At 44.1% G+C, this 14,176-nt stretch overlaps 1 protein-coding gene across 1 annotated transcript; it reads right to left on the bottom strand.

Moving 5' to 3' along the window:
* Nucleotides 1-2,367: 2,367 nt before the first annotated feature.
* frzb (frizzled related protein) lies at nt 2,368-12,864 on the bottom strand. Its single transcript, XM_035174594.2, has 8 exons — nt 12,598-12,864; nt 6,687-6,935; nt 4,749-4,784; nt 4,536-4,595; nt 4,147-4,212; nt 3,849-4,053; nt 3,362-3,425; nt 2,368-3,165 (listed from the first exon to the last, which is right to left on the bottom strand). The coding sequence occupies exons 1-8, from the start codon at nt 12,800-12,802 to the stop codon at nt 3,106-3,108; spliced, it is 945 nt and encodes a 314-aa protein (XP_035030485.2). The 5' UTR covers nt 12,803-12,864; the 3' UTR covers nt 2,368-3,105.
* Between the last annotated feature and the right edge of the window lie 1,312 nt (nt 12,865-14,176).

Here is a 14,176-nt window from a genome sequence, read left to right as displayed (position 1 = left end):
TGGCTGAGGTACGGTGGGAACCGACCTGGTCCAGTGTGTGTGTGTGTGTGTGTGTCAGATGTAATCCACCCTCCGTGTTGTGCAGATCTTGGCCGTGCGTGACGCTGTGTGCTGATGAACACATGTACAGTTCAACACAGCCGGTCACAATTATCAGGGCACAATAGAAACTCATATTAGTTTGAATCTGTGCGTTTTTTAACCGTTTCCTTTCAGCGTCAGTTTCCACATCTGATGCTTTTGTTTCTCTGGACAAAGTCAAAGGAGTAAAACCCAACAGGACCTGAATCCTGCTGATTAACAATCTCACACGAAGACAGAGCCTCCTTGTGGGAGGTGCTTATTGGACCAAAGGAGGAGGAAAGAGGAGAAGATGAGATAAAACCTGAGATAATCTAACAGAATATTTATATTAAACCAAAGTCACGGTTATGTCGATATTAGACCAATATTCTTTGGTCTAATATCGACGTAACCGTGACTTTTACACCAAAACCCCTGTTAACCAAACTAAGACACTGTATGTTCATACACATGCTTCTCTAAGGAGGAGAAGGGAGGAGAAGAGAAGAGAAGAGAAGAGAAGAGAAGAGGAGGAGGAAGAGGAGAAGAGGAGAAGAGGAAGAGGAAGAGAGGAAGAGGAGGAGAAGCAGGATAAGGAGGTGTATAACAGTAAATCCATGAAAACATTTTCTCTTCTCTCTCATGAAAACTGCAGCTGAGAAAACACTGGTGGAAATTAGTAGCCAGGAACTACTGGAAGAACGCCTCACACACACACACACACACACACAGACACACACACACACAGACACACACACACACACACACACACACACACACGCACACCACACACACACACACACACACACACACACACACACACACACACAGACACACAGACACACACACACACACACACACACACTCTCTCTCTGCTCAGTTTAGTTGAAGTGAAGTTTGGTTTATTTGAGTTTATATTTACATTGAAACGTTTCCACAGGTTGTTTTCGTGTCTTATAAAAGAATCTGAGATGTTAAGACACGTTTCTCTAACAGTGAAGAATAATAAAGGTTTAATATGAAACTTGTTTAAAGTTCGTTTGCAGCCTCAACACTTTAAACCGTTACCGTGGTAATTCACGTCCAACTGTCAATCAAACTCTTTATTTATGTTCAACTACTTCACGTCAAACAACACATGTCAGGTGTTTCTCAGCTGAACTGACTTTATACACACGGATCTACAAGTACCTAATGAACCCTGGTACTTCTGTTTGTACACTGTAGTACACTGTGCACACCAGTACTTTGTTGCTTGTGTATTACTGTGTATTACTGTGTATTACTGTGTATAACTGAACTTCTGGTGCGGTGCTCTCCGCTCCATCGCGGTCGCTGCTCTGCTTCCTCCACAAGTTTAAATACAAGATGAAGTCGCTCCTTTTTCAAGATGGCAGCTGTTGAGCAGGAGACGTTTGCAGCGTTTCAACCTCCTGACGAGTCCAGGAAGTCGACCTGCACCGTGTTGCCTTGATACCCTGTGTTGGGCCTGTGTTCCTGTGTGTGTACATGTGGAATAACTGCAGATGAGACTGTGGAGGGAGAGAAACGCTGCAGCTGAACCAGGGAGAGATGATCGGCTCAGCTGCTCTATGAACTCTCCCTGGTTTAAAGGCAGCACAACGTCAAATCTAAAGTTCCCATAGAACCGAACCACTTGAACGCTGAAGAACATTAGAGCCACATTGAGCCTGTTGTCAGGATTCATGTTTAATGGTCCATCAGAGTCACAGCTCACTGGACCTGTTGCTTCACAGAGGCTGCAGCTGTGGATATTATGTTAAGAGTCATGATGGCTGCTTCACGGTCAGTATCTGTGTCAGTGTCACAGCTGAGTGGCATCACAACAGAGCCACTGTTACACACGTGTCATGTGTAGATGAGTTATTTCATACAACCTCTTCAGTCCCTGTTGTAAACGTGTGTGTTTGTAAAGTTGTGTTTCTTATTATATTATAAAGTAAAGTTGTGTGTTTGCTTGTCCTGTGTCGATACCTCAGAATTACTCCTCCTCCTCAAACTCTTCTACAAACTGTCACTTCTTATAGTTTGTGTATAAACAGTCTGTGCTGCAGAGTGAAGTTAGAAAACTCTGTGTTCATCTGCACTGAAGATTTTAAAGTCAATTTCTCAAATGAAACTGAATTTTGTTTACAACTGTTCACGTGTGTGGTTTATACATAAGTTTGAATGATTTTTTCTATTACACGTTGTCTACTTGTTCTCCAGAGAAAGACCCGACTGAGTGGATGTGTATGAAGACATCTGAGGAGGTGGACAAAGAAACAAGCAGTGAAACTCAAAGACTTGAAACTGTTCCTCTGGTTTATGTTGTAATTCACATGAACAGAATATATTAGATATAAAACATGTGACTGACATAGAATCCATGGACGACAGGTCGGGGGGGCACAGATCTCTAACAGCCCCCTCAGAGACAGCGTGTCTCTCTGTGGTTTCGTCTCTAGTTGACGATGAAGGAGACGTCTCTTCTTCTCCGGTCCATTAATCCATCTACGGCTCAATCACACTGAATCTGCTGCTCTTCTTCCTCTTGCTGCTCTATGAACGTGAATCACCTTCCTTCCTGTCTGCAGGGTTCAGTAAAAGTTCAGGTCGTGGTTACAGACCTATCATCAAAGTCCAGATGTCCATCTTAATGTCCTCCATCCCGTTGCCGCGGTAACATCAGCTGTTATTAAAGACAGTGACCATGGAGCCAACATGGCTGCCACTGGGCTGTGCGTAGGTTTAGTACTACAGCTGAGAAGCTACACCACCGCTCTGTTCTTTATTGAGAGCTTTAGGTGTGGACACACGTGCACACACATCACACACACACACACACACACACACACACACACACACACACACACACACACACACACACACTGACAAACACACTAAATAATGTTTGTGCAAAGAGGATAAATGACAAAAATCAGATGGATGAAGAGATGAACTACATTCAGCTACAACAGGCTGTTATAGTGCAATATCTACACACACACACACACACACACACACACACACAGTCAGATCTCACTGGCGACCCCCGCGCTGACCTCCTCGACCTTTGCCCTGCAGGATCTGATCCCATCTCTGCACAGAAACACAGGAAGTGAAGTCAATGGCAGGAGGCAACGTGACGATGGTGCAAATACAATTCAGCATCAGAAGCCTCAGTGCATGTGTGTGTGTGTGTGTGTGTGTGTGTGTGTGTGTGTGTGTGTGTGTGTGTGTGTGTGTGCTGCTCTGAGACCCGTCAGCACCAGGTTATTCTGGATGTGAATCTCACCTTGACCTTCTTGCTCATCTTGTCCTTCCACCTCTGAGCGATGGAGGTGTCAATCAGAAGCAACCTGCGACCACACAGACGGAGGTTCAGGTTCAGGTTCAGATTCAGAGAAGAACAGATTTTCATTCCAGTAGAAAAATGGCATCAGGCTTATTTAGCTCTTTCAGGATTTCGATGTGTTGCATCGTCTGTTTCTGTCGTTCTATCACCTGCGAGCTGGTTAATGCTAATTAACGTTAGCTGGAGAACGTCCAGTTCTTGTGGTTAAGTCCTGGAAAAGATTATGAGGCTTATATTCTATTTTATTATTTTCCATCACACTGTAGGTTTTGAATTTGTTTTCAAGAGGAATTAAAAGGTCCTAAAAGGTTTAGGGTTAACTTGTTTGTAGCTGTAGACTCATCGTGGAGATAAAATACTGAAGCTAATTCGATGAACACCAGTTGCATCAACTTGTATCTCTTCTTTTTGTTCAAGCTGCTGATACCTGGACGTCTCCTCGTTCTCATAGCCCATGATGAGGTACTCCTCCCCAGGAGTCAGAGGAGGACACAGGCAGGAGGACGAGTAGTAGAGCGTCTGCGTCTCTCTGGGAATGTTGACCAAAGAAGACTTGAGCACCTCCTTCACCTCCACCACCGCTGTGGGCTCCAGACCACGATTCCTCACCTCCCGCACCCGGGCCCTGATCACTGAAGGAGAGTCACAGACACATCAGCTCCTGCATGTGACACAGCACAGACGAGAATTCAGGCTTTAAATGTTGAACCTGAAAGACGACTCACCATAGTTATAGTTGTTCCTCAGGTAGGTTTTCAAAACCATTCTGACGGTTTTACATTTGCAGCGATCTGCAGCAAAACACAGAAAACTGTTACATAAGCTGTGACTCAATCCAGGGGCTGAATCCTTCGGAGGACGAGGTCATCGCAGCCCAAAGACGCCGTGAGACCGGCGAGCTAATCGGTCAAAGTGTATCACACTTTCAGAACTGATGCATTTAAAAACTATTCAAGCTGAGGCAGCAGGAAGTGAGGAGCTGGTGCGACTGGGACACAAACTAACATGAAGGAAACATGCTGCCAGTTAGTGGTGATTAATGGATCTGAACGTTATTTACAAGTTAAAAGCTCTTCATCTAACACGAGCTACAGACAGGATGCTGACAGGCTACCTCTGCTTGGTCCTCTGCAGTGGAGGTTGTTGGAGTCCATTGGAAAGTCGGGACTGGATTCTGAGGACCAAACACAAAGGATCAGATGTTTAGTGAACTGGTTTCTGGACTTTATGGTTTTCAGATGCACAAAAACCTTTCAGTGAGAAATGCATGGTTTCCAAAGACAGACACGAGACAAAGCTTGGTCAGAGAGAAGGTCAAAGGTCAGACCTGGATTACACCTGGCTGGGTCCTGGTAGTACGGATCTGCAGAGACACAGAGAAGATCAGTGTCACACATCCTCTTGTTTCATACACTTTTTTCTGGGCAGGTCTTAGTGGAAGAACCCCGAGCCGACCCAGAACACACTGGAGGGATTATACTGTACATTCCTTCTGGAAACAGGGAACAAAGAACAAGTCTGCTGCTGCGACCACGAGCAGGTCCTGAGAGGAGAGGTTCCTCTTCCTGGACGCAGCAGGAATGTTCGATCTGACAGAACGAGGCGGTTCGGTCAGAGCAGCTGTTCACGTTCAGACACGATCGTTAAAACAACAAAAGACAGAAGAAGAATGGAAGATGTTTTTATTTGAATGAGTTCTGCTGTTTTCTTCTTCCATTGACTCGGCTGACGAGATGTTGTTCACGGCTGCTTCCTCCCTGGTTTGGAACAGTGACTGTGAATAAAGATGGATCCATGACAGCGACCACAAGGGAAACCAAAACAGTTGGCTTGCCCCCTGGTGGCTGGCTGCAGTATGGGTAGTACTCATCCATGTTAGCAGATGGGACATGGACAGAACTAAAAAAATCAAATAAATGTTTGTCAAAGATGGTTTCTGTCATTTCAGGTAGTTTTTATCTCACTGTTCATCAGTTTGGTTTTAATAATTTATTTGATGATATAAAAACAGGATGAGACGTCATGATTGACAGCTGAGACCGACTCCTGATTGGTTGGGCTGGTGTGTGGGCGGGGCTTCGATACCACGGTTCCACTCTCTGACACCAGATGACGTCACCAGTGAAAGATGGCAGCGCCTTATGGGAGATAACGTGATGTCCATCTTTATTTATATAAAGTCAACAGTACTCTTCATGTACAGTCACCGATTGTCTTTGTATACAGTCGCTCTTACATGGCTTTTGTAAGTTATCTGTACTTTGACGTGGTCGACCTCTGTTTACAACCCGATCACATTTTAACGTCAGGTGTAAACGAGGTGTTATCTACGTTCACTCCACTTTGTGACATGGAACAAACTCTGAGAGGCTTGGAGAGATTTCACTGGCTCCATCCTGCTCTGATGTGACGTCTGCTGAACTAAACTGTGGCTGCTGCAGATTTATGTTCCAACAGGAGACAAATGTCTTAAAGCAACATTCAGTCTGGAGTCCTGCTGAAAATCACAGGAACGACTTCAACCATCCACCCTGACCGAACCTCGGCGAATCAACAAATCACACCGAGGGAAAATCCCCGAACCCCGCTGAGCCCAGTCGAGCTCGGGCAGCTCGCAGATATGTACGTGGGTGTGTCGTTATGGAGGTCGAGAGGATTCTGACGAGGCTTTCACTTCTTCTAACAGGACTCGCTGGAGCAGGGTCTGTTTGAAGAAGCCGAGGACAGTGAGGGCTTCATTGAGTGTAAAACGAGTGGGAGGAGGAATCAAGGAGCTCTTTGAGAAAGTGGCTGGAAGTGAAGTCGGAGGGGAAATGACTCACGCTATCTGTTGGAGAGGGAGCAGACACAAGCTGAGAGGAGAAACATGATGGAAAACACTGATCGAGCAGAGGAACTGTTTCCTGATGCTCGTTGTTCTGCAGCGAGAGAAATGAAACAAAACGCTTTTACAGGAGAGAAGAAGAAATAAAGACGAGATAAAATCTGAAAGTATATGTGACTACGGTTTTACATGAAATTTAATCAGAGAATTAAAATAAACCATAATTCACTTTTCAATAGGGACGTTGTATTTTCATGTTGTTTGTAATCTCACTATCCTGAAAAATCCTGTAACTCGATTGTTTGTCATTGATATCACACTCTTCATAAATCTTACATGTCGATGAGTACAAACCAGTTGACATGTTATTAAAATGATTCCTGTTGACAACACATCGTTCATACCTGCAGGAAATAATACGAATATAAATGATGTCATCACCTGGACCCTCGGCCTTCACGATGGCCTCAGGTGAGATGCAGACGCCGCGGTCGTACAGCGGCAGCTCGCTGCAGGCCAGGCTGTCGGGCCAGCTGTGGTTGTACCGCTTCATCACCGGCTCGCAGCCGGTCTTGGCGCGCTCGCACACCGCCTTACAGGGTTTGATGGGCTCGTGCTGGAAGTCGATGGTGCAGATGGGAGCGTACATGGCGCACAGGAAGAAGAGCAGGTCCGGACTGCAGCCAGTACCTGGACACAGGTGTGAAACCAGGTGTGAAACCAGGTGTGAAACCAGGTGTGAAACCAGCAGGAAAACAACACTTTGAGTTACACTCAACTTTTTCTACAAGGAAACAAAAACTATAATTATACTTGAGTTGAGGTTTTGAGCATGTTTTTCCATTTCTGGACATTTTGGTGGAAACACGGTCTGTGGGCAGCGGTTAACGTTTGAGACTCGGGCTGTGGGGGAGACGCCCGTCAGCTCCCATGATGCATTGCTCACTGAAGCATATCATGGAGTTGTAAAGGGAAAGAATAATTCCGGACGCCCGCTGGTTCTGGAAGTTAAAGTCTTGTTCGTTTTCTCACAGACGGAGTTTCATGAAGAACATGAAACTCTCACAGAGACTCATTGATACAAAAGATTAACAACTGTCTGAGAAAATATCTGCTTCTTCCAAACGCCACTTCTGTCTGAAGCTTCAGGGATTCAACATGTTCACTTTACAGCAACAATAAGAGGTTTTCAGACATGACCACAGCAGGAGATTGTCCAGGTCAGACTCTGGAGTACTTCTACAGCTTCATCTTCTTGCTCAGCTCCCTTGTCGACGCTGCGTTCAGGGACCTTCCGCACACAGGACGTGTGATGACTGCTGCTTCACACCGGACGGGACCAGAAAGAGCTCAGCACAGGTTTTAGTTTCTTCTCCTGTGGACGACTGAGGTTTGGCTGCTCAGCTTCTCAGTGAAGTCACAGAAATGTTCTGAACTTGTGACCTGAGACTGCCTCCTGCTTTCTGGCCTGCACATCTTTCATTAGAACATTTTTCTGGTTAAAGCTTTTTGCTTTTCCACTTTCTCTCTCCGCTTCTCCGACCTCAGCTGAGCTCAACGTTCTGCCAAGACCTGAAAGAACCGAACAGAGTCGGCATCACGATGGAAGCCAATGAGCTTAGATGTGATTCTACTTTACAGGATCTTTACAGCAAATCTCAGTCCAGCTCCAAACAGCAACATCACTCAGTGGAGCTCATCACTCCGCCAAGAACCAACAGTTTAAATCAATCGAGCTGCAGCTAATTTCACTCACTCATAGAAATCAGTCCTTTAAACACGTCGGATTTTTCATCAAGGTCCATGAATTATTCTCGGGGGAAATCTGTGAAAACCTCAGGAAACGTCCTGTGTCCCACAAGTTTCCTGCTGAATGTTGGAGATAAACTCTGGTTTTTAATAACTTCTGAGTCTTTTGAACTGATCTCAGTTCAGCTTCACTCTTCAACTGGAGCTGATTCAGTTGAAGCTGACTCTCAGTCAGTTCTTCTCTCAGGAGATGGAACCCACTCAGCAGAGTCACAGAGAACAGACGTTCACACTGAAGAATGACTCTGACAGCTCACTGTGAAATTCACTGGACACAAGGAACTGTGCAATATTTACTCTCCACAGACGTCAGGATGAAGAGAATGAAACTGGAGACATTTTTACAGTAAGAAGAAAACGACCTGCACAGTTTACAGGTTGAGATAATGGACGTGGAGCAGCAGAGTTTCAGCAGCGTTATTAGCTCAACTTATCAAAAACACACAGAGGTGCTGAGAGTCAGTATCGGCAGGAATGTCGAGACTTGGCAGAGAAAACACACAGAGCTGATCTGAGCTGATCCAAGTTTCCAGTTACTACCTAAAAAATATAGAAACATAAGTGGAATTATTCTACTTCATCCAAATGTTCTGTGAACACTTTAATCCAGAAAACTCACAGAAGTAAATTCATGCTTTATCTCTAAAATCTCCAAGTATTAAAATAAAACCGACATCGTCACTAGAACGAGGGAAGAAGAGGAAAATGTTTTTATAATTTGGATGAACTTTTAACATTGAGGCCTGTGTGTGTGTGTGTGTGTGTGTGTGTGTGTGTGTGTGTTTAATGATCGGCTGCCTCAGTCTGAGTTGATTTGATTTTATTACCTTCTGGACTGAATGAAACCATAAAACGAGGGTTTGGCAGCAGAGGAACCGAGCGGCTCCTCCGTGATAATCCACATCCACACAGTAAAACAACCTTGAAGCCGTTGAACACTTTTCTCTCTGAGTTTTGTTTCGCTCTGTCAGCGTCGGTTCATCTGTCGGTCGCTCCACTTTCCTTCAGATTAATTAACTCAACTGCTCCTGGATGAACTGATATTTGGTTCATTCGTGGTTCCCAGAGGATGAATCCTCCTGGCTTTGGTTAATTCAGACTTTTTCTCTGTAGTTCCATCACCACTGACGAGTTGCAGACTTCAATAGCTTCACAAAGCATTGAGCTGAACATGGTAAAGATACCGAATGTGCTAAACATAATCATGTTAGCATTGTCATTAATGTGGTGGAGCCAGTTAGCCACTAGCATCGCTAATAGCTAGAGTTGTTTTATTGAGTTCAGGGAGGAAAAAGTTAAAGATCATATTCTACTGAAAGAAAAACTTTCTTGGTCCCAGCCTCGGTCTTTGTTGCTGAGTTGAATCGTCTCTAACAGCTCTGATAACATTTTCCTTTCCAGACGTTGTTCTGCCAAAATAGTTTCAGGTCTGTGGTTGTGGATGTAACTGTTGAGTCCAGAGGACAAAACCATTAATGTTCAGAAACATAAATCAGAGATGAAGAAAAGTTGAACATGATTCTGGAGTCAAGAAGAAAATCTACGTCGTAAATGATTTGGCCTCTTTTTCTTCTTTTCGCTGGAGGAGGAGGAGGAGGAGATGATGAAGATGAATTATGACTCAGGGATACAGCTGTTAGCTCTGCTCAGGCTTTAAAGTTTTTCCATAAGAATTATTACCAGTCATAAATCACTCTTTTCTTGGGCTTGTTACCATAAATAGATCTGCAGATAATTAAATATGAAAACACTGATTCAGGGTTTTTTAGTCCTTCTTCCTCGTCACTACATCATGTGGAAACTTTTTAAAGCGTGGAAAAGTCCACCCTCTTCAACATGGAAAAACCCCAGAGAGCAAAGCATCCAGAACCATCTGACCCCGGTGACCCGCGGCTTGGAGCCGACCTCAGGTTGTTGCAGCTTCAGTGGCAGCGGAGGAAACGCAGCCATCTCACTCTGTTATTTCAGTGGTTTCAGGAACAAGAGAGTTGTTCTTGGACATTTGTGACGTTCAGACAATCTTCTGCACTGAATGTCCCGTAATGTCTCCACAGCTCAGAGTGAAACGCTGCAGGGAAGGAGTCAAGTACACTCATCCACACTAAGTACTTTAAACTATACTGAGAGCAGTCCTGAAAACTACTTGTATATATACACACATGTACATGCTCTCATGTGAACCCCGTATTACAGGCACACAGAAATGGTCAGCAAAAACTTTATGGATTACTTGAGGCTTTGTTCACACCGATCGATCTCTAAGCAAACAGGTTATTATCTCTGTCCACGCTAACACAGCTGGAAACACATGTCACATGATTCAGAGGCTGGAGAACTGCACAGTCGATGTTTAACTGTGCTAATTTACCCAAATTAGGTCAAATTAATTCAAATGGAGTTTTATTAATATTCATCAGTATTTTAACACCTGCGCTAAACAAACCCTGAAGCTTTTTCTGGCAAACAGGAACAATTTCCTGTGAAATACCAAGATGTCAGTTCCCGGCCGCAGAGCGACCTCGGCCATGTTCTGAGTCTTTACGATCACTCGCTGGTTAATAATGTAAAAAAGCTTGTAAATAAAGGCTGTGGACAGAAACAGCTGGATTGTGTCTGGATCGGGTTGTTCATCCAGGAGTTTGTATTTTCAACATCTTCCTTTCACTAGTTATACAAGTGACGGAAACCTTTTGGAGCAGAGCTGCATTTAACTCATCAGCGAGCTGTAACTCCAACCGCCTCTCTAAGGCAGAACGGCCAATGTTTTCTTTTCTTTTCTTGAATAATGTAATCAGAGCGACGGTTCTCACAGAATGTTTCCATGCTCGCTGAGTGAAGTGATGGTTGAAGTTTCCTGTGGCTCAGTCAGACCCGATCCAGAGATTTGATCCAGAGGTGCGGTGGAGTCCGCCCACCTCTCGTCAGGGGGATTTACCACATACCTACTCAGAAATAGCCACAGTCTCGGTGCAGATGTTGCAGCCGTGTTCCAGTCGCTCATGTACAGAAGTGGCTGGTTCGAATGAAAACTGGATCCAAACCTAAATCTACCATAGTTAACAATGTCTTAAACACTAGTTTATTATAAACGCTAAAAAATATTATTTTCTTTAGGCCACAACAGCATTCAACCATAAAAGAGACGGCCTGATTTCATGTTTATGTAGATGCTGCAGCTCCGTTATAACTGATTCACTAAAGGAGAATTTACATTTGATTACAATCAAACAAACTCAAATCAAATGAAATACTCAACAACAAATGTTGGTTGGACCACAGATTGTTCTTGTAAATCAAAGCGAAACCTCATGACTGCCGAGCGAGTTCAAGTCAGGTTCAAGTCATTCGAATCTCCGACAGTAAAGTTCTGTGGTTCTGAATTTGTCTGGAGGTGATTAGAGTTGAGTTTGTTTCTCTCAGCAGTGAAACATATTTGATTTTATTCTCTGCAGCAAACACGACACAAGCTGACGTTCTGAAACCTGAGCTTGAGTCTGAATAATTCAGAGCATCACTGAGAACAAAGACGTCCCCATGAAAACTGGGGCCTTGTTTGTTCTGCTGATTATTCAGAGGAACAGAGTACAAATATACATTCATACCTTTTTTTAATCAAATTATCTCTTGTTATTGAACCAATTCCGTTCATTTTGAAGAAGAGCATTAGAATCACTGAGTGTTTGATTCAGAAGCTGAAGTGTCAGTTTCATCGTCTCTATAGAATATGACACGCCCACTGATGTCATCATAAAGTTTCTCTCTCTTTTCTTTACTGATCCTTGATATTTAATCTCCACCTGTTTCTCAAACTCCTCTTCTTCTGTCTGTGTTTCATTTGCTTCAACTCTTTCTTTCTCTTATTGTTTGGTTTGTAAAACATCTCAAACGTGTGGAATCACGGTCGCATGAAATTTCTACATTTCTCAATATTCAGTTTTTAATTTTATGAAACAGAGAAATGCAGCAAAACATTAAATATGAGAAGATGCAACATTGAAATATCAGGAATCTTTTACTAATTTATAACTGATTATTGAAACAGTTGCTGATTCATTTAGATTTTTAAATCACTCCATCAAATTTAAACTTGAATGTTTTTAATGTCATTAATATAATCGTGGTTGTCGTTATCAATGTGAATGAGGCAGTTTAATTACATCATTAAATAATTTACAAAGAAAACTTTCACACATTTATATTTAGGAAACTCAAACCAACTAATTCTTTGTTTAAAAAATGCTTATTTATACTTTTTACTGAGGCTACTTATTCTTAATGATTTATCGATCCAGAGTTTGATGATAATTTAACATTTAACAGATTATAAGTCACATTTGTGTCTTTAAACATAAATTCAACAGGAATCAGGAAAACGTTTTGATTGATGATTTGACATTATTTGACAGATAAGAGGCTAAAACATTATGAACTGTGAAGTTAAATAAAAACAATAAATGACACTGACAGAGATAAATATAATATATATATATTCTGTCAGTTAATTCCAGAGTCAGTTTGATGTGTAGTTAAAGTTGTCACTCACCCAGCAGCCCCTCGAACTGCTCGATGGCCAGCACCGCGTTGTCCTGGGTGCTGTGGTGGAGGTGGTTCGGCATCTTCGTCATGTTCCAGGGCATCGACCGGCACAGCGGGATTCGAACCGACTCACAGGACGCGGCCCGGACCGCAGCCGGCCACAGAGCACAGGAGGCGGCCAGCAGAGCCACGGAGAGTCCCGGGGAGAACATGACGGAGCTCCGGTCTCAGATAGATCCAACTGGGAGTCTGAGAGAGGGACTATAACATGGGGTGGGGGAGAGAGAGACTTTAACATGGGGTGGGGTGGGGGGAGAGAGAGACAGAGAGAGGAGAGAGAGAGGAGAGAGAGGAGACTTTAACATGGGGTGGGGGAGAGAGAGAGAGAGAGAGAGAGAGAGAGAGAGAGAGAGAAGGGGTGGGGGAGAGAGAAGAGAGAGAGAGAGAGAGACTTTAACATGGGGTGGGGGGGGAGAGAGAGAGAGAGAGAGAGAGAGAGAGAGAGACTTTAACATGGGGGGGGGTGGGGAGAGAGGAGAGAGAGAGAGAGAGACTTTAACATGGGGTGGGGGGGGGGAGAGAGAGACGGGAGAGAGAGGAGAGAGAGAGAGAGAGAGAGAGCTTTCATGGGTGGGGAGAGAGAGAGAGAGAGAGACTTTAACATGGGGTGGGGGGGGAGAGAGAGAGAGAGAGAGAGAGAGAGAGAGAGACTTTAACATGGGGTGGGGGAGAGAGAGAGAGAGAGAGAGAGAGAGAGAGAGAGAGAGAGAGAGACTTTAACATGGGGTGGGGGAGAGAGAGAGAGAGAGAGAGACTTTAACATGGGGTGAGGAGAGAGAGAGAGAGAGAGAGAGAGAGAGAGAGAGAGAGAGACTTTAACATGGGGTGGGGGAGAGAGAGAGACTTTAACATGGGGTGGGGGAGAGAGAGAGAGAGAGAGAGAGGAGAGAGAGAGAGAGAGAGAGAGAACTGCTTTCTTATTCACACTTTCACCTCCTCCTCCTCCTCCTCTCCTCCTCCTCTTTCTCTCCTTCTCATCCTCCTCCTCCTCCTCTATCCTTCTCTCCCCCCCCTCCTCCTCTATCCTCCTTCCTGCTCCTCCTCCTCTATCCTTTCCTCTCTCCTTCTCTCCTCCCCCTCGCTCCTCCTCATCCCTCCTTCAGATAGATTCCTTTTAGATGAAAAGTCAACAGAAGTAAATCTGCCAGAATCTCACAGATGTGTGTTTCATTACATCTCATGAAATCACATGTCGTTCAGACAACACAGTTACTACGAGTAAATACACTGCAGGAGGAATCCAGGCAAAGTACTCGAGTATTATCAGTACTTTGGATTTGGATATTGTGACAAGTTATTGTAATAAACAAAAGAAAATGGATTCTATCCTCGTTGGGAAACGTTGGTTTTCTCTACAATGTTATAATGTCTTGTTATTTGTGGCTTTTTCAATAAAGTTGAACCTCCTTCGTCCAGAGATGAAGACAAAACGTCCCAGAGACAAACGCTGCCAGAGTCTAAAGAGCAGTGATGCACTCGGACTGGGTCCATGTCCCTTCTGCTAACATGGAGGAGGCAGGTTTACG

This window comes from Hippoglossus stenolepis, chromosome 13 (genome assembly GCF_022539355.2).
Source record: "Hippoglossus stenolepis isolate QCI-W04-F060 chromosome 13, HSTE1.2, whole genome shotgun sequence".
Lineage (NCBI taxonomy): Eukaryota > Metazoa > Chordata > Actinopteri > Pleuronectiformes > Pleuronectidae > Hippoglossus > Hippoglossus stenolepis.
Note: the sequence above shows the minus strand (reverse complement) of the source record. Positions and strands in the feature narration are given on the sequence as shown.